At 35.9% G+C, this 21397-nt stretch overlaps 1 protein-coding gene across 3 annotated transcripts in view; it reads left to right on the forward strand.

The window, feature by feature from the left end:
* SCAF8 (SR-related CTD associated factor 8) overlaps window positions 1-21397 on the forward strand; it is an 88489-nt gene that overhangs the window by 44090 nt on the left and 23002 nt on the right. For 2 of the 3 annotated variants that reach the window (XM_062490045.1, XM_062490047.1), the window contains 7 exons: window positions 380-493; window positions 1137-1293; window positions 2429-2559; window positions 3551-3695; window positions 4195-4275; window positions 4875-5096; window positions 5739-8129. In XM_062490045.1, the coding sequence (XP_062346029.1) occupies window positions 380-493; window positions 1137-1293; window positions 2429-2559; window positions 3551-3695; window positions 4195-4275; window positions 4875-5096; window positions 5739-7441 (2553 nt within the window). In that variant the 3' untranslated portion in view covers window positions 7442-8129. Of the gene's footprint in view, window positions 1-379; window positions 494-1136; window positions 1294-2428; window positions 2560-3550; window positions 3696-4194; window positions 4276-4874; window positions 5097-5738; window positions 8130-21397 lie in introns of those variants that run through there. The other variant, XM_062490046.1, reaches the window with a different exon arrangement.

Here is a 21397-nt window from a genome sequence, read left to right on the forward strand (position 1 = left end):
TTTTTCTCCTCTGTGAGAGGTTATAGCTCAGCTCATAGAGAATTTGGACTTTAAGGAGAGGTAGCAACCTCTGCTTGTCTGAAGTTGTCATAATATAGCTCCCAGTCTTTGTCTGCTCCTTGTTCAAATCTTTTAATGTCATTTGTGACGCTCATTCTTTAGCTTGCTGCTGCTTCTTGAAAATGTTGTAACTAAAGTAGCCTGCCTGTATCACTCTTAAGTTTTCTCAATGCCCAAACTTGTTTATATGGCCATTTAAGGTAACGGTTGTTTGTAGTGCAAGCCTTTCCTTCTATAGTATTAGTGTTCAATTAGTGTCATTACATAATCTGAAGTACTGATTTTCCTACTTTTTAAGACCACTGCTGTTTTTCCATAGATGATTCCCCCAAGAGGATGTGCTTATGTCTGTATGGTGCATAGGCAAGATGCATATCGTGCTCTTCAGAAACTTAGTTCTGGGTCATATAAAATTGGATCTAAAATTATTAAGGTAAGGTGATTTTAATCTTAAGGATTCTGTTAATTTCAAACAGAGTACAATTCTACTATGATGATTTGTCTTTTATCAGCTGTTCATTCAAATGTAAACTGTGGAGAACAATAACGAAGCAGTGAGGTGTAAACTGCTTTCTCTCTGTGTAAAATGCAGCTTTTAACAGGCAGTATGAAAGATAGAAAAATGACATTATGACTTGATATTTAGGAAACACTTGGACAATGGTTTATGTACATAAACCCTAAGTCCTGTACCTGTCCATTTAGGTCACTTAATATTAGATTTTATGGTGGTCTTAGAGTAAAGTATTTTATTAAATGTTATGGGGGTTTCTTCTACCTGCTTGATACTTTAGGGTAAGTCCTTGAAATACCGTATTTTTAATATCCCCATATATGTTAGGATTAATGTAGAACAAATTTAGGCTTTCTGATGTAATTAATCATACGGGTACCTGTTGTAGAGGCCAGGTAAACTTCTTGCAGGTTCATTTAAAATCCAAACATTGTTAAAACTTGTAATTAATAGATGCTGAGGGTTGACGTGCAGTGACAGAAATTTTCAGGAAATAATCTGAAATATTCTGTTCCCAAGTTGTATGATTTAACCAGATTGTTTGATTGGGTTTTATTTTCAGATTGCTTGGGCTTTGAATAAAGGTGTGAAAACAGAATACAAGCAATTCTGGGATGTGGATCTGGGAGTTTCCTATATTCCATGGGAGAAAGTGAAACTGGATGATTTGGAGGGCTTTGCTGAAGGTGGCATGATTGACCAGGAAACAGTTAATACAGGTACAGGCATTAACAATTCTGATAGTTAGACAATGTGTTTATTTGGGGAATTGCAAATTCTCAGAAAATCTATTGTTTAGGAAATGCATGCTCTTTTTTTCATTTATGTAGATTTTTCTAGCTCTTTGTTTACAATATAAATGGCACTGTAATGATGAAATCTAGTTTGTATTTTTGGATAATAACTTGTTGATTGTCATGACAATGAGGAACTGGTGACAGAGGGTAATTAGTTTAGGCCAATTAATAAAGGTTAGCATATTTTAAGAGTTAGGAACTTTTTGTGCACTGGTGTGTGAAATATTAATTTGTGTAGAAATTGTTATCTGCTTATGATTAGGAAAATCTTATATTCAGGTATAAAATATAAATTGAAATTAGAACTTGTCCAGATAGGCACAGCTTAGCAGAACCTTATGGTATTTTTTCCATGAAGTCAGAGAGACAGGAAAACAAGTAGTGTTAGACCTTATTCTGAAACCCAGTTGAACACTATATTAGGTTTATGAAAGATTTACTTGTACTGTATTTTCTTGAAACAGAGCTAAACAAAAATAAATAGCAGATGAAGACTTTTACAGTAGTGGCAGTGATTCTTCAGGTCAAAATACAGTCTTGGTTTGAGTGAAAATTGAGTATAAATGACAAAAATTTAAACATGTAGCATTACTGAAATACATTCAGTATATTACACTTAAAGTAAAAAATTGTTGAAGAAATGGAGGTTGTGGTGAGGTTTGCTTAACATCAGGATTCTTTCTCATTGTACAGTTGCCGAGTGATGACATACATATATTGGCTACAGGAGTTTTTAGAAAACAGGAGCATACTCTATATTGCAAATTACTAACGCAATGACTGGTGAAAAAACTTGTGAAGTTTTGAAAAATCAGTTTGTACACAGGCAAAATTAAACAGCATTGCAGGTAGATAAAGATATATAACGTTCTTTAAAATACACAATAATAAATAATTGCACTTGTTCTTTTCATGACAAGTTTGAGGGCTATTTGTAATGAATCTATGTAGATACTAGATTAAAATTTATTGTTTAAGAAGGAAGAGGACTTTATAATATCCAAACAAAAATAACACATTAATTATCTTTTTATAATAAAATACATCACTTTTAAAGAGTGGGAAACAGCCAGAAGCTCAGAAGCTGCTAAAGAAAATACTCAAACGACGCAGAGTGCTACAGTTGATAAGAGTACCGTTATTACAACACAGACAGAAGCTTACACACAGCCAGTCACTATGCTGCAGGTTGGTATTGTCTGAGTTTTCAAAAGCCCCTTAGAAGCAGTGGGCAAACTTTTTTATTCAATACAGTTAAATTTTAATGTTGAGTTTAAGTTATAAAATAATTTTGTTTTAAGTCCTGCATCCATTAGTGTTCGTCTCTGAAATATTTTAGAATAGAATAGTTGCTGTGGTTGAGTATAATCTCTAGTTTCATGCAGTTGCTTAATACAAAAGTTTTTATACTTGTTATTAGGTTTTATCTTTCCAAATGCATATAGACGTTTCCAGTTGATGAACTGACATAAAATTGTATGAAGGTTAATATATTTGCATTTACTTGAATTGAATTTTGAGCTTTTTCCTCTTCACAAAAACTGTCTTCAGTCTTCTTATCTCAGCTGTCTCCTAATGTACACTGTGATCAGTATATATTTAAATATACATGTATGTATTGCATTTATACAGCTTCTAATTATGTCATCGTAAATATTACGCACTGTAACGAAATGTATAGCTCAAACAGAAATTCAAGAGATACTAAATAATTTCCAGGATTTCATTTGGTTTATTAGCCTTATAATTACACACACTAAACTTAATCTTCCAGTGCTGTTCTAAAATATGTGAGTGTTTCTAGGCACTAGAATCACTGTTCTCAAAATGCTGCCAAATTTCTACCTATCTGCATTTTTCTTCCTTTTCTCTCTCTGATTTTCTGCATTCACCCCTCTGCAATAGGTATATTTTTATTTTTTAATAGACGTAGTGTTAAACTGTATTTTTGGCTGTCTGAGAATAAAGTAAAGGTAACATAGGATTCTTGCAGTGGCCTTGTTCGCCCATAGTGTACCATTTCAGAATGCAGTCTAATTCTTCAGTGTTTGAAATATATACAAAGGCTTTGGTACATTTAGTGCTTGATGTGAGTTGCAGTTAAATCAGTTTTTCCCTTTTAATGTCCTTGAATACTGTTAAGTATTGAAGCTGCTTGTTTTTCTTTCCATGAAAAAAGATTCCAGTAGCTCCTGCTGTGCCTGCTGTTAGCTTGGTTCCACCTGCGTTTCCTGTCACAATGTCTGTCCCTCCTCCTGGTTATAGCCCAATTCCTCCTCCACCCTTCTTGAGAGCAAGTTTCAACCCTTCACAGCCACCTCCAGGTATGTCAGTAAAAACAAAATGCAGTGTGAAATGGGCATAGGCAGTTCTTGTGCCTCTGTGTACCTCTGAGTTTTTTCTCAGCTATTGGTTACTGTCTGAGCGAGTTGGCCTTTGACTCCTAAATTTCATACTAGATTAAAATTGCTTACATCTAACTTGGTATTGCTTTTATCAATGTATTCTATTGAGAATAAGAATCCCATCTTTTTACCTCTGCAAGGAATTAAAATTTAAAGGTACTTAAAATAAATCTTGTTTTTGAAAAGTAGAAACTCTTGATTTTCTTCTATGGATACTACTTAAAGATGCGCCTGCAGATCATCTGTAGTGAAGATGGAGTTGTTTTGAAAACAATAACAACTGTTGCCTCTTCCTACTAATTTGTTGTTTGCTAGTGTACAATGACACATCTTTTTTTGGGTTAAATAACGTAGGCAGTCTTTTACTGCAAGAGTTTATTTGCTTTTCATGTAATCATTTGTCATTTCTTCCATATAGGTTATATGCCTCCTCCAGTTCCACCTGTTGTCCCACCACCTGTTGTCCCACCACCTGTTGTCCCACCAGTTGTTCCAACACGTAAGTTTGATTGCTCTAACAATTGTTTGTGTGTAATGAAAAGTTTACTTTGTTTACATACTCCTTCTTATTTAATCAAAAGCAAGCTAATCCTGTCTAATGGGAAATAGCAACACAGAAGTTGTTGTTTAGCTGGTTTAAGTAGGTATTGAGAAAAAGACTTACAGAGCTTATAATGTAGACTGAAATATTTTACCAAACATAGACTTACTAAGAAAAGTTACAGAAAATTTTTAATTATTTGTATGCATAGTTCAGTATTTGGACCTTTCTAACACATGTAGCTGTTACTGGGATTATTTGGTTTTAGTGACTGAATAATATATAACAATTTATTTTAGTTTAGCATTCTAACTGTATTCATTTAACATTTAAAGATATGTTAGACTACTGATTGCATAGGTTTACCTGAAGCTCATGATCTCTAGGAAAAAAAACATAAACATTACGTTGCTCATTGAGGACAAGAAATCTATTACCAAAAACGTACCAGTGAGGGTAATTAATTTCACTTCTTTTGATTTATCAGCTTGACTTCTACTAAACTAAATTTGAAGGTTTTACTAGTACTGTGATGCACTTCTGTTATTTCTCTACAGCTTTAGTACAGCCTCCATTACCAATTGCACAGGACACAATGAAGGATGTTCCTTTTACTGGCCTTGTTCTACCAGTTGGCACAGTTACTAGCAATCTAGCTACTCCAACATTATCTGCTGGAAGTGTTTTTAATCCCCTGCCAATGAGCAAATCAGAATCAGATGACAAAGGATCACATCTTACAGACCTTCAGATTTCTTCCAGTGAAAACAACAGATCTGGTAAGAAATGTTTTCATTATATGATATGATCATGTACAGGAAGCATCACATTGTGATTTTTGCAAATCGTAGTCGATTGAGCTAGTAACTACAGAATAGGAAGTTATGGGCTGGGTAGGGTGTCATTCTGAATTTAATTTGGGGAAGTGGTGAGAACCGTCTTTGTCACCATCTGATCATTCACTTCTAGCAGCTTATGCTCAAAATATGTTTTACTCATAGTCTCAAGAAATAAAGCTGAGCCTGGAAACCCTTTAGGAAACTTCTTAAAAATGCAGTTTGATTACACCAGTAGCAATGGAAAGGAGCAAGAGAGGGTTGGCTAGTATAACATCTATAGAATTTTATCAAAAATTTTAATAGTTCCGTTGCATAAATTGGGTGATGGGTTTGGGGTTAGTCAATTTTAAGCTGCTGTACAGTCTTTACTTTGTAGAGTCGTTTATTTCTGTGGCATAATGTCTATGTATTACCAATGTGGTTGGAGTAATACATATTAATTATAGAAACTAGGACAGACCTTGTCAGCAGTATCATAACTGTATGCATTACTTGAACATGGATTAAGCTGCATTTTGTTTTGAATGCTGTGTGTTACACTGGTATTTTTTGTTAACTGTTTTTCTTGTTGCTGCATTTCAGTGCAAAGTGATGTCTCGAGTAGCTCTGGACTTGTTGGAGGAGTGCAGCCACCCAGTGTCTCAAGCAGTTCTGGGCTTACTGGAGAAGGGCCCTCACCCACTGTCTCAAGTAGCTCTGGACTTGCAGGGGGAGTACAGCCACCCAGTGTTTCAAGCAGCTCTGGACTTGTAGGAGGAGTGCAACCACCAACTGTTTCCAGCAATTCTGGTCTTGCAGGAGGAATGCAGCTACCTGCTGTCTCCAGTAGCTCTTCTCTTGCTGGCGGGATTCAGCCAACTAATGCCTCAAGTAGCTCTGGACTTATGGCTGGAGTGCCACCACCAAATGTCTCAAGTAGCTCAGGGCTTCTAGCTGGAGTTCATCCACCCAGTGTCTCAAGTAGCCCTGGCCTTCTGACAGGAATGCAGCCACCTAGTGTGTCCAGCAGCTCAGGAGTTCTGGCAGGTGTACAGCCACCGAGTGTTTCAAGCAATTCTGGGCTTCTCTTAATGCCACCACCCAATGTTTCAACTAGTTCTGGACTTATGGGAGTGCCACCACCAAATATTTCAAGTAATTCTGGACTTCTGGCAATGCAGCATCCAGCTGCAGTTCCAAATATGCCTCATTTAAATATCAGTAATCAAAGAATGCCAGGAATGCCTCTTATAGATATCCGCCCAGGCCTAATGCCCCATTCACCTGGACCAAGGTTTCCATTAATGCAGCCAGGAATGCCACCACAGCGTACTCTTCCTCCTCCTGCAATCCTTGATCCATCTCTTCACCCACCACCACCTCGAGGTCCTTTTCCTCCAGGAGATATTTTTAATCAAACAGAAAGACCTTTTGGAACACCAGGAAGACAAAATATTGATAGCATTTCTAATGCAGAGAAAAGGCTACCACTTGGAGGTGATAACATTCAACAGGAGGGAGACAGAGATTATCGCTTTCCTCCAGTGGAAAACCGAGATAATCTTAACAGACCATCTCCAGTGGACGTCAGAGATTCTGTTGGACGACCACCAGTTGATCCAAGAGAGGGTTTAGGAAGGCCACCAGTAGATGGAAGAGAACATTTTGCAAGACCACATATAGACATGAGAGAAAATTTTGGAAGACCAAGTATAGATAACCTTGGCCGAAGAGAGCATTTTGGTTTCAATTCAGACAAGCACTGGGGACAGAGAGGAGATTATGATGAAAGAGAGCACCATGCCTTCCCTATTTATGGTGGTCCTAAAGGCTTCCATGAAGACAGAGAGAGGTTTCGGCATGTAAACTATAGGTTTGATAGTAGAAGTGGTCCCAGTTGGAATAGAGGATTTGAACAAGATGCTCACAGAGATTTTGATGACCGCAGAAGACCCTGGGAAAGACAGAGGGATAGGGATGACAGAGATTTTAATTTTTGCAGAGAAATTAATGGAAACAGGTTTGGAAGAGACAGAATGCCAAACAACTGGATCCCGCCTCCACATCCACGGGTTTTTGAATATTTTGATGGGGCCACTTCTCAACGCAAAGCTGATAATATGCCCCAGGTAAATGGTGAAAATACAGAGACAGAAAGTCAGCCGCCAACTGCACAGATGCAGGATGATCCAGAACTTTATGAAAAACTGACATCTTCCGTCGAGATAAACAAAGAGAAGAGTGACACAGAAGCTGATATAGAGAGTGAACCAGTGGTAGAAAGCACAGAAACTGAGGGGACATAATCATCACTCAGTAGGTAAAAGATACCTTTTGTAAAGTTGTCATCTCTCTGTAATAGATAAATGGCTGACTGGACCATAGCAGTTCACTTTTGTCTGCCAGAATTAAGTTAATCTGATGTTCATGTTCATCTTTCACTTAAATAACTGTACAACTGACTTGTATAGAACACTGTTCTTAATTTGAACATGGTAGGTAAACGTTTTTTGTTTTGGTTTGGTTTTTTTAAATTTTATTTTATTTCTTTGGTAAAGCATAAAATTGCCCCCAGATGCTTTTAAGTTCACAATGATAAATTAACAGCTTGTCAAACAAAGACTTCCTATGGAAGAAAATGGAATTTTTAGATTACCCTTAGTTTGGCTATCGAAATTGTTATACTTGAAAACAGGTGCTGGTGTATCTTGTCTGTGTTTTTAGGCTGCTGCAGAATTTTAAAGTATAGATAAAGCTGTGATATTTTATGTTCCTACAATTCGGCAGAAAAAAAGATGGCCCATGTTACTCAAGGAGCATAACACAGAGATTAAAAGTGATTTTGTAAAATCTACACTATAGTCTCTGTTTTCTCTAAAGTAAGTGTTTGTGATTTGTTCCTCGTACTGCAGTGGGTTTAAAAAATGAAAAAGTACATTTTAATGTTGGGTGCATTTTGTTTTTAGATGCCAATAAAGCATATTTGTTTGATAACAGTGTTTTAGGTATTGTATTTTTTTAAAAAACCTGCAAGCTCTAAAAACTTGGAATCAGCTATGATATGTGCTTAGTCAGTTGTTGCAGAAGGTTTATATTACTTTTGTAAAACCAATGCAACAGTTATATGTGCAAGAAGCATATGGTTTTTACAACAAAGATCATGCAGTCATATTAGTTTATGTAAATAACATGTATGTAAATATCCGTGTAAACTGTTTGTAGATACCACCTTTTCTGTGCGTGCCTGTGTATGTGCAAGCACTCACAGAATGCTGTAGGCACTTCAATAAAACTGAAATGAAACTAGGTTGTGAAAATTTGCCTTTCACCTTCTTTAGGTAGCAAGATAAAACATTGCACTGCAGTAATGTCAAGCTTGTATTTATCTGCTCGTACTCATTGTTACAATATTCTTACTACTTCTAGAAGGTGGAACACGTATACTGTAAGAATATGCAGTAGGATTCTAGCTTTTTAAAATGCAGATATGCATGAAGCCAAAACTTAAGTGAATATTTGCATTTTCTTATTTTGTAATATATTTGGTGTTCTGGATAGATAGTGTTAGTGTTTGAGTACTTTGTGGTTAATTGATTTTAATGACTCAAAGTTCAGAAATGTTGCATGAAAAGTAAAAAGCTGATGTTGATCTAAAGACCCTACATGTTTTTAACAGAAATAAGAGTTGGGGGGTTGTGTTTTGATGGAATAACATTAAAGATGAACCTCTCTCTAAATTGTTTAGATGAATTGGCTGCTTAGGTAAATTAGTAGTGCCATTCTCTCCTGTTTCACCTACTTCACTGCTTTGTGTATCCCTTCAATTGGTGGTGAAAGATTAAGCTGTTAGGATGATGTCAGATTTTCAGTTTGTTCCATTCAAGTGCATTTCACCAACTTCTTTCAAAATAAGTTTTGTTAAAATTCTGTGCCTGAAAGCATATTTTCACTCAGTTTTAAGAAAGTTGTTTTCCTCTTGCATAATAAGATAATAAGGGTAGATTCTGTTACATTAATGCCCCTTCGGTAAAAGAAACATTTTAGTTTTAGATTATACTTTTGATCTTTAATACTAAAGCATTAACATGTAAGTTTTATTTGCCCTTCTGCTTCCCTCAAAGGGATGAAAGTATGAAAACATCACATGAGTGTAAAGCATTAGCATGCCTTTGAACCTAGAAGCAAGTTACTCGTGTGTGTGTGTGTAGTCCTCTTCCTCTGGAAGGTGGGGTATTTTGTCATGCTGTGTGATGGTTCAGTTTTTCAGTACCAGGGACTTTTATTCTGGATAGTAAACAGCTTAATGAAGATAGCCCTTGGAAAGAGTGGACTTGAATGAATTATTATCTATTGTGCCAAGTAGTAGTCATCAGGTATGCATTAAATAACCACTGCTTTGTAATAGACCTTGCTGATGTGTTTATTACCAGAACGAGTCTTGGGAGTTGAGATGAACAATGTTTAAGGTAAATGTATTGTCACAGGCAGTCTCTGGCTCAAAGAGCTTGACTGATGCTGCTGCACCACCTACTCATAGTGTTCTGGTCAGGCAGGTTAGATTGTGTGAAAGCCCAAAAGCACAAAATAGCTCTAAGGACATTTTATTTTATGAACATAAGGGGTTTTCTTTCATTTTAGTATGTTCCGTTTGAAAAGTCTTAAGTCATAGACCACAGAAATAAATACTCAAAATCGAACACATATTGGCAGTGGCTTTACTTTCTACACATTTTGTTAAAAACCTTCTGAAAACTGAAATTAATCTGTTGTTCTTCTAACTAGGACTGGCAGTGTGCCAAGTTGTTCATAGTATGAAGATTTAAGGAAATTACCAGGTGAAAGTTGTTGAACAGTTTGGTTGGTAGTGGTATAGAACAATGCATTTAATTAATCTATTATCTTTGTTAATATCTCTTCAAATATTAATAAATTGGCTACTGTACATACATGTTACACCATCAATTTCTAAACACTGTTTTTTGTAGAATAAAGGCTTGTTGCACAGTCTTCAGTTACATCATGTTTACAGCTAGAACTGTTCTATTTCTTAGTTAAATAATGTAGCTTGCAGATATGGATTACCAAAAAATAGCTATATTTAGAAACTTAAAGGGAGTTTATATCAGTGAAACAGTCTGGTTTCTTTGTCTTGCCAGTAGGAACTTTTAAATGTTTCAGAGCTGGAGTGAAGACTTTCCTTTTTTATTGTAGATTAAGCCATCATAAGCCAACATGTGCACTAAAAAGAACTGTCCTGACATGCAGACCAGTTCTCTGATGTGATTAATGGGAGTGACTTAATTTTTGCTTTTGCAAAGAAGATCAGGCCCAGGTATTGGGGTGGCAGTTCTGGCTTACGCCTGTTTAAAACTTACTGTAGTGATGAAAGGTTGTAGGCTCTAGCAACTGAAGAAACTGATGCATGATTCACATTAGCAACTGATATGTTGAAAAATATTTCAGGTAGCTTTGCAGGCAACACATTGTATTTAGGCACGCACATTTACTTGAAAACTGTATGCATCAGTAAGTTGTTTGATATATTTACCTTTTTAAACAGGCTGTGGTTCTTTCACTGTAGTGCATTTGAGTAGAACACTATATCCATAAAAATGAAACTTTGCTATAAGAACATGAATTCTTTGCTGGAGCCTTTTCTTGTGAAGTACTGGTATGCTTTCTTTTTATGTGTGGTACTTCCTTTTGTTACAAACTCAGGGGAATATATACTGTTAGATTCCTTTGCTTCAGTAGAGCTTTATAACATACTTAGAGCCACTTCAGTGGTTTAAATGACTTCATGAGCTTAAGGAACTTTTAGCCTGAGTAAGTCAAGATGAGAGTACGGTAATCAAGCCTGTAGTGAGGCATGCACAGGCATTACTTAAGCAGAATTGGAAAATTATAAAATAAACTTATGTATAGAAGGTGATTATAAGGTAAGCTACTTTATTACAGAAGTCTCTGAATATACAGTTTGAGCAGTTTTGACCATGTGCAAGGATATTTTCTGCTGGTCAAACTGAAAGTACTCTTGACTTTTTGTCCTAACTCACATCTTTGAGTAAGTTGATTTGAAACTGATAGAAATGGATCCTAAAGTTCATTCTCTGTCTTTTCAGTAATGGTGACTTTTTGTTACTTGATAATGGGAGAGCTGAACAGTCAGAATCTTCAAATGATTTGGATTGAAAGGGACCTTAAAGATCACATAGTTCCAACTCCCATGCCATGGATGGGGACACCTTCCACTAGACCAGGTTGTTCAAAACTGCATCCAACCTGGCCTTGAATACTTCCAGGGATGGGGCATCCATAGCTTCTCTGAGCAACCTGTTCCAGTGCCTCACCACTTAAAGAATTTCTATCTAATCTAAGTCTGCTGTACATCAATTTAAAACCATTGCCCTTTGTTCTATCACTGCATACTCTTGTAAAGTCCAGCTTTATAATTTTAAAACCTATTCAAAGTATCAGGAGTCATCAAGAGTAACAGGACAAATTTTTGCACTTAATTCATGTTATTAAAGACTCTTTATCTTTTTTATTATTGTTAATCCTAGTAATTAAAGGATCTCTCCTTCACTGTTGTGACATCTACTGCTGATTCTTTTGAATGTTGCAGTAGTTAGATTTTACTTTCAACTTCCTTTCCACAAGTAGGTATGCACTGTGAAGCCATTTACTGGTGTAGATGAGAGATTGTTTTAAAAGGCGTAAAGGCAGGATGTTCTTTTTTGATTTGAAGCTGTTTATTTGAACAAGAATGGTAAAAGCATCTTTCCTTAATTGTAACTAGTCTTACATTTTTCCTTGAAGGGCTGTTGCAGTGATGTTGTTCACTCCACTTATTTGGTACAGGTTCTTTGGGTCCACAATAAACATAATTCAATTAGTGTATGTACATGATATTTCATAGTCAAGAAAAGTCAAGTAGAGCTACTAAAAAGAATATTAATTATATCTCTTTGAGTAATAACTTATATATAGGATCTGAAAAGTGATTCTTGTCAGTGACAAGAGTCTGTTAGTAGGGTTTTTGTTGAAGTTGGTAAGCTGTAATATTGTATTTGCCATTGTTCTTTTATTCCTATCTTGCATGAACTTGATGAAAAAGGGTTGTCTCATTAAATATCCTACTCTTAATATCTTTTAGATGCTCTGCTACCAAAGATTAGAGGAGGCAGTTCTAGCAGTCTAAGCACTCTTACAAATGAAGAGGTTGTTAAGATATATTGTACAGTTGCAGGCAAATGTTTTCTCTCTCAAGGAGTTTTAAGTGCACATTTCAGCACTTGCATAGTAACAGTGATATTAATTATATCACTGGTTTTACTAATCTCATTCTGTATTCTGTCATTTTTCTTTTAAAGTTAAATCACTAATGCTAATTTTAAATTCCCTTATCTAATTAAATCATACTAAAGCCCTCAGACAAGAGACAGTTTTGTGCTTTGAAAAAAAAAATATATGGTCAGAGAGCATTGTAACTTCTAAATAGGCTAGTTGAAGATTTTTTTGCTTTGTTTTAATGTTTTAATGCTGCAAAATTCCTCTTGAATGATTTTCTGTATGTGTATCTGTGTCACAATGGATGTGTTCACATTAGCATGTGTTAAGGTTTCTGTTGAAATGCAGAAAAACAGATTCTTTAAAGCAGATGACTTGATGTGTTTCTCAAACACTTCAAGTAACTTCACAGCCATATTGATTTCTATGCAAGAACATTACAATTGTGTTGGAGCCAATGCTAGAAATCTTTGCTAGGTGAATAGGTGAAGAGTGTTCAATGGATATAGAACTGTTAACTCAAATGTAGGTTGGTAGGATTCACCTAAGCCATAGTCGCAGGGGCTTTGGATCTGAATGTCACTTCCACATAAATAGAGATCATATTATAAATAATGTAGCTTTTTCTTGATAACAGCAGGAATTAAGTAGAAATAAAGTGTATCTCAGTGTATAAAATCCTTTCTAAAAATGCATTCACTGTCATCTAGTCAAAGGGAGTTCTGTCACTGCCACCTCAGTTGATCAAGGGAAAACAAATATTTTGGATTTATGCTGTTTCTGAGGTAATCACATCTCATGCAGCAATGTAGTGAAACACAGTTTAAGTGTGCCTTAAGTTTGTCCTTTTGAAAAGGACCACCTATTTCAAACTTCAGACTAAAATGCAGCGAAAATAATAAATTCTTGTCTGTAGAATTTGAAATGTAATTTTGGGTTCAGTGATTTTCTTCCAGAAAATCTTTGTAATTTCTCTTGTGTAAATACATAAATAGTAAGTGTACATTCAACTTTAAAAATGTTTACTGAAGGTTGTGCTAGTTTGTTCAGTTCATTTTCATTTTCATTTTTTTTAACATGCTTGCATTAGATTTTGTCAAGCAGTTCTATCACAGAATTCCTCTTACAATAAGTTAGAAATACCTTTGAATTATGTCATTCAGTTGCATAACTGAGGTGTTTAAATCTAGGACAACCATAATTCTTTATTTGGAATCTCATGGATTTTTTTTGTGCAGTATGACTACCAATGCAGGTAATTCACTGTTGAGGACCCTAGTGGTAAAGCTGTCTGTGATTAAAAGTAAAATACTGACAGCAAATTAAAATGCTTGCTGATTGTTTTGGAACTTTGCTATTTATTAAAAGCAAAATAATGACACCTCTCAAATACCATGTTGATTAAAAAATGCCATATTAAAACTATGAATTTGTGGGGCTGAAGTTCTGTGAATTGATAAAATGAGTGAGGAACCCATTATTTTTGTTAGATTGTAAAACTTTGAAGTGATTAGGATAAAATGTTATTTTTACAAAATATTGAAGTGTAATTTTTAAATTTTGTGTGCATATGCCTGTAGTTTCTGTGTGTACATTTCATACGTGTTTTGCTCCTGCAATCCTCATTTCATGATCAGAAGCACTGTAGAAAACAGGAAGGTGGCATGAAATAGCATATTCTAGCAGACACCAAAAATACTGTATAGAGTGGATTTGTATGTAAACCAGTGGACAGACAATGGTTCTTTCAGCAGCAATAACTTGTTAGCCTAATTTGAAATGAGAAAAATTGCAATTAGAAAGCATGAATAAACCTTTATTTTTTGAGATTTAATTGAAGTTAATGTGTGCATTCTGATTAAATATTTACTAATTGACAAGCAAGCAAGCATCCAAAGATTTTAAGTATTCCTGAGCATTTTTCTTAGTATTGCTCATACATCAGTTAAAAATGAACACCTCCTCACCCTGTCCAAACAACAACAAACAAACAAACAAAAACAACAAAAAAACCCACAAACCTCAGGTAGGTGTAAATATTTGTGAGCTTACGAGGTTCTTGGAGGTACAGGATGACACAGATGTTAATATACCTGTTTGCTACCTTTAAGTAGCAAATACTTTGGAACCCAGCCAGCCAAAAGCATGATGAAGAACTATTTCACTTGTAGGGAATGTGCTAAACTGAAGTGTTGGTGTAAAATCCAATATTATTTTTTTCCTTGTTTGTGTTATCTCCTAGTCCAAATACTGTCCTTGTTCAGGGTTGCACTCTGAGTGCTGTTTAGAGGATGTTCTGACAAATGCCTGTGTAACCTGTTCAATGAGTAATAAATCCCATGTATTGCATCACTGTAATAGAGACACAACTGAGAAGTTGGGAGTGATGCTGTTTAAGGCAAAAGTATCACAGAAATCAAAAGGGGAGTTTGCCAAATTGTGTGAATCACCAATCCAAACATTGCTATTGAGGAATGTCTACTGTTGATTACTTTTAATTAGATTAGTAGGTAAAAGGGTGCATTTCACAATAGTATCCCAGTTTAACAAGTGCTGACTGCAGCATCTCTTGCTTTCAACTATCGGCAGAAAAAAACAGTTTCATGATTAAAGTTGTTGCATTTTTTCATGTTATTGCTAGACAATTTAAAATAATGTTGCTTTAGTATAAAGCAGTATGTGCTTTACAGCCTCACTTGTTTCCCAGTGGGATGTGACTGTTTCATTAGGTCCAGGATTTCAAAGTATGTTTTGGGTGTCTGAGTTTCTTTCTCAGGGGCCTTTAGAAGAGCAGGTGATAAAAGATTATATGGTTCTAGTTTCCTCGATTTTTCTACTGCTTTTCACACAAAGCCTTCTAGGGGATAACTTTTTTCCCTTTCAAATTCTCTTTCCTGTGCAAGTAATTATGAGCAGGCAGCCCTAATAAAGATTTTATTTGGATTCTAAGAATATGAAGAAATAGATTATATAAAATGTCTGAAAAAAACTGCAAGCACTATACTTGTCTAGTCCCTGTGCTAGCAAATTCATGGAGTTATAGAGAAAGAAAGCAAGCAAATTAAAGCTACTTAAATGCATTGGTCTTGTCCTCTGACGATCCCAAAACATTTTTACTTTCTAAGCAGATCTTTTGTAGTACATAGAGCAGCCCTTTAATATGTGGCCACTGTTTGTTCAAAATCCCTGAGCTCTAGCTTTCTTTTCTTCATCTGCATTCTGCTTTTTTTGAAAGCTTATGTTTTATTTAAATAGCATTTTTTTCTTCAAAGGATTTTAAAAACTGAATGCACTAGGTTAATAAACTTTTCTTATTTAAATTTAGTATGTGCTCCTTAACTCTCCTCAATAAATTTCCTTCTCCATGGTTCTTATATTTCTGTATTAACCAGAATAGAAGTAATGAATGACATGTAAAAAAAAAAAGATAAAAATAAAAATTTTATTCAAAATTATATATATTTGTCATGATAGTCTGGTTCTAGCATGTTCAAGAATGTAACTAGAATGGCATTTTTCACACATCCTAGCAGATTATCCTGTCTCTAATACGCAACTTGAAAAATTGTCCACAAGCTAGAGCAGCTTCAGGAGTTGTCCCATGCAGTTTGTACATAGTAGTAAATACCGAAGTCTTGATTTTTCCTTTTCCATTCCTCTTCTTGTCACCAGATATCCTAATTATTCTTATTCAGGATGAAGAAATTTAACCAACCAACAGATTGGCTAAAAGCTATGAAAAATTTCACTTTTCCCAGCTTGGAGAATTAATTTGTTCCAAATGTCTCTCATCTTGATACATTAAGGTAGACAAACATAAATCCAAAATGAACAAATCTGTGAAAGCAATTCTGTAAATACTTCTAGTATTTTTAGGGTTAAAAAACAAGCTACTTAAAAATTACATTTTCTTAGTGGCCTTTCTCAAGAAATTTCATCATTGTTCTTTTGTCTCACTTTTTTTTTTCCTTTCAAAACAGGGTCCTATTAAGTGTCTTAGAATACAGCTTTGAAGTTCTATGTCATGTATTACAGATACAATCTAGCATTGAATTGAGCTACGTACTCCAAAACACGCAATACATGAAATTTATTATTGTGGAATTATCAGTATGTGTTTATATAGAGATTTTACAGAAGCTTATGGAAAGCTTAGCTGGAGAATTTACACTAGGAAAGGAAACACAGACTTCAGTATTCACTTTTCCTTTTGCCATGCATGCTACACTTAAGAGTCTTCCTGCAGCTGACATGGACTTGTTTTGTTTTCCATCTTTGCTGTGTCAAAGGAGTCAGAGTTAGACATGAGAGTTCTCACATACAGATTTAAGTGCACATCATCTCTGAAAATCAGTTGAATATTTAAAAACCTAAATATTTAGTTGGGGTTCTAAATCTTGCCTGCTATGAAACATTTGGTTGGTTACACCACATTTTTTACACTATTTGGTAATACATTTTTTTGAAAGTAAAGTGAAACAAAATATTGTTGCATGTATGAGAAAGGTTCAGTCTTGTTGGTGGTTGATTTTGTTATGAAAGAATACAAGGTTCCCAGTCTTATACTATAGAAAATGATGTGCTGGTGAACTGTGACAGGCAAAACCTTAAGTACCCTGACACTTGGCTAGAAAAAACACCAATCACAACCTTTCATCTCAGGCTGTGAGGTAGCACAGGGAGTGCAAATATGTCCAGACAAACTGCTGTGTCTTGCCAGGTGCACAGGCTTGAGAGTAGAATACTATTGAGCCATATAGACACAAGGCCCCTGCTCATCCAGGGATCAAGATTATCTTTTCTACCTGAGCCACAACAGTGGTATTACTGCAGCAGTCAGCAAAGTAGTCTTTTTATACTGAACTTTCTGACATATTTTATATTTATAAATAGGAGAAGTATTTAAGGCTAATATGTTTTTCAAAGTAATAATTGCTGCCAAATCAGATTTGTGAACCAGGTGCTCTACTTGAAGGGAACCCAGTTACAAGCAAGAAAGGTGAAAGATGATTAAACCACTGTAGATACTTGTTTGGATTGTTCTGGAACAGAATTGTATCTCAAGATGCAGGTGGTTCCTACTTCGAGGTCTCTCTGGGAAAAGGCCAAAAGTTAATCCTGAAACATTTTGTGGTTCTGACCTTCCAGAATGCTCTCAGTAGGGTGATACCTCAAATACACCTTACATCTGCATTTTTTCCCCATTCTTCGTGTAATTTTGGCCATGCTAGGTAACTGCCAGCACAAATCTGCTACGTCTCCTTGTCATCACTGTTCCTAACAAGGATGTTCTTGAGTCTCCTCCACTGCCTTTTTGTATCCTTCAGATGCCATTTTTGTCCATTTCTAAAGATGTTGAAATAGGAAATTTAGTGGTTTTCTTTAGGCACAAACCCTCTATTGGCATGATGAAATACTTCCCTGATTTTTATTTTCACCCTGATTTCTTTGGCAAAAGCATTTGAAGTGAACATTTTAAAGCTGGTTATTATAATATGGTTCCCAGTGTCTTCAGTCTGAAAGTGAAGTTTTGATGTGTTTTGAAGGAACAGTTTCTCTGTATTCTTACTGTTCCTCTATACTTTTCCTGCCTGCATAGAGCAGTGGTGTCTAGCCAGCCACTGCAGCCTATTTCCTCGCCTTCTTAAGAGAGAAAGTCCAGTGTGTTCCCAAAACATGCTGACATATTTCCAAAAAGCACCTTCTCAGGCTGTGTACAGCAAGAGACAATAAGCCTGCCTTTCCAGGATACCTTATCCAATTTTTTAACCCTTCTTTGCAGCAAGTCTCTGGATTTAGGAAGATGAGAATAGCAGCTGGATGAGTTGCTCCCCTTGTTAATTATCATCTGTCATGGTGCTCAGGGACCTTAGATAAGTTGCAAAGTCAACAGCTGGTTGTGCCTTTTGTGAAGGGTGCTCACTTCTGCCATGTTTGTTCTGTACGCTTGAAATACCAAGCAAAGCCCTAACTCTACTGGCATCTGTGCAGTACAGGAATTGCTAGGTCTTGTCTGTGACACGTGGAAAACTCTCCCTTTCACCCGTGCCTTTTTCTGTTGCTTCTTTGAGAGCAACATTATTGTTTTTCCACTGTTTAATTCCCTCCTGCATAAAATAGAGCTTCATGAATGCAAAAGTGGTAAGAGGAGTTCCCACCCCCCTGCTCATGGATTTGGTGAGGATCTTATACTCTGCATCAGAGTGCCATTAAATTTGTTGTTTTCTAGTGGTGAAAACTTTAACAAATTTAACAAATAATCCAAATTTCTTCGATCATGGTATTTCTATAGAAGAACATATATTTTTCTGGCTGTATAGACTGCAGAAAAAGAAATTTGAATTAGTGTCTTTTTATCCTTTTACCTTATATCTTTATACTTTGTGTTCTGTACATTGATTCTGTGTACAGTCTGCTCCTTGACAAAATGCATTAGTACTTTATTAACTTTCTTCTCTCAAAAAATATGTTTTCTGCCTGTATTTTCATCTGAATGTATCACAGCCTAATGGACTTAGAGGAGGGTGCAAAAATGAGCAGCCAAACAGCACAGGAACTTGGAAATCTCTTCTAATAGGACTGAGGAGTGGATTGTGGGCAAGACAAGGAGAGATCTTTGAAGCTCAGTCACTTTACCTGTGCTTGTTGATATAATATTTTATTTTGCATTCTAAAATGATGAACACTTTTGTAACCAAATCTATAGGAAGTAGCAAGTTGTCAAGTGTCAGTGTATCGTAGGATTTTTCTTTTGAGAGAACCTCTTTTTTTGAAAATTAAACTGTATGGCAACTCCTCTCAGAAAGGTGCATATATTGCATTTGGAAAATTTCCTAAGCATTTGCTGATTTTGTTACTGATGGAACAAACCTGAGAATTTATATTCCTTACTATAATGCTTAGGAACTAGTAGAAAATGTTTTTAGAAGTTTCAGCAGTGACCAAGGGGAAATTACTGTGGTTTTGAAGAACTGTGAAACTAAAGGATTTGTGAGGGATGTTAAGTGAATTTACTGGGATTTATATATGTCTTCACTTGCTTATAATGTAGAATTGGTGCCTAACTAGCTGGCTGCTGCTGAAAGTTAACACTTGTATTTTGGTATTTTGTCTTGCTTTTGGTAATTTTAAATGTACAAGAGTTTGTTTATGTCAGCTTTGCAGACCATGAAGAGTCACATGTAACCCTGTCAACACTCAGGAGGAGTCTTGTAAACTAACAAAAAATTACTGCTAACCGTGATGTTGATAAAAGTTATGTTAAAGGGGAAAAAAGTGATTTTCAATGCAAGAAATGCTTAATGCTTTGTTTATGAGAGTACAATGTCTTTCTTAGTTTGATAGAAACTATAAGGAGAAAAACTGAGCTAAAATCTAAAGCATTTTGCAAGTATTTATTTATTTTATGTTTTGAAAGACATTTGATCCCTCTTTTTTTACTCTTGCTTGTAGTTAAGATATTTTTTCTGCCCTGGATTTCGTTTGCACTTAATTATATTCATTTTCCTAGCCTGGTGACTTGCTGCTGTGAAACCAGCAGAGGGTGCCCAGCACATGCATAGTCGTGGCTGTTTCTTCCTAGCCCACTGTGGTGCAGCTCTGTGGAAACCAGAGAGCTGCTGCCTTAAGCCCTGTACAAGGTGAGGTGCTGTACATCTTCAGTGCAATTCTCAGAATCATTCACTGTTGTGCCTCAGTGCACTGCCTTCTGTACAATTACTGTGTGTACATGCTCAATGGAATAGTTTTCACCCTCTGTTGTACACTAGTTGGATTTTTTATTTGTTTTTTCATGTTGATAGGTACTCAATGCATTAAGAGGAAGCCAGAGGTTTAGTCTTACAATGTTGAAATGTGAAAGGAAGTCCCATAAAGCTAGAGATTTTCATGTGATAACCTTCTTTATGTATGACTAATTTCTTACTCATCTCTTTATTAAGATCTTTCCTGCTTTTCCTCTGAAGTTTTCATTTGCTTTTTTTTTCTCCCCATTCTACAGTGAGTATCTTTTCCCTCTGTTCAAGAACAATGTGATTGTAGTATTCTCTGCAGGTACAGAGTATGGATTAAATTATGTTCTTTACTGTGAATTAAAGGAAGGAAGTAAAGGTGAATTGGTTTTACTTTGGGCCTTTTACAGAATAAATAGCCTTTCAGTTTTTACATGGACATGAGATTTTTCAAACACAGATTCAATAACCTGTTTTTAAAAACTGCTGCTTAAAAAGAAATCAAGCTAATAAATTTTTTTCATTGAATCTGATAACAGAAGTCCTAATTTGTCCCAAACAGTAGGAAAGAGGCTTTTTTCCCAGTTTTAGTTATATCATCAAAGAAAGAAAGAAAGTTCTGTTAGTCCTTTTTCTCTTGTTAGAATTGTTTGTGTGAAGAAGAGTCAAAGAATGGTTTTCACATAGCAATACTGAGATTTGATCCATAGAAGTTAAGCTGTTTGGTTGCTGCTTGAATTACCTTTCTTGGGGTAGCGCAGTAAGTCCAGCACAAATCTCTGGACAGGTCTCCCTGTGTGTGGAGTCAAGGGCAGCATGTGTCATTCATAATCTCATGTTGTCACTTGTCTGTCTTGGATTCTGTCACTCCTTTATCAGCTGGCCACCATCTTACAGAGGGCATGTCAATATCTCATGTCATCCCTCCACCTGTAAAGAGTTCCACTTCTGGATTCTTCTTGCAGCAGAGAAAAGGAAAAGTCTCCTAGCTTCCAGATTTCTAGCTCAGGCTATCCAGCTCCTGGTGAGATGAAAGAGAAGCTTCATTTGAATGTTCAGTGAATAGTAACTGGCAAGAGGGATGGCTTGGGTGGAGAAACACAGCAGGCATGTTCGTAATGGGAGCATAAAGGCTGCTCTCCAAGGCAGAGTCAGGGCAATAAGGACATCGATGGGCTTTTGTAGAGTCACTCTGTTCACATGGCAGATGAATGAATACTTGTGGTATACCAAAGAAAATCA

Source organism: Cinclus cinclus, chromosome 3, assembly GCF_963662255.1.
Source record: "Cinclus cinclus chromosome 3, bCinCin1.1, whole genome shotgun sequence".
NCBI classification, from domain to species: domain Eukaryota; kingdom Metazoa; phylum Chordata; class Aves; order Passeriformes; family Cinclidae; genus Cinclus; species Cinclus cinclus.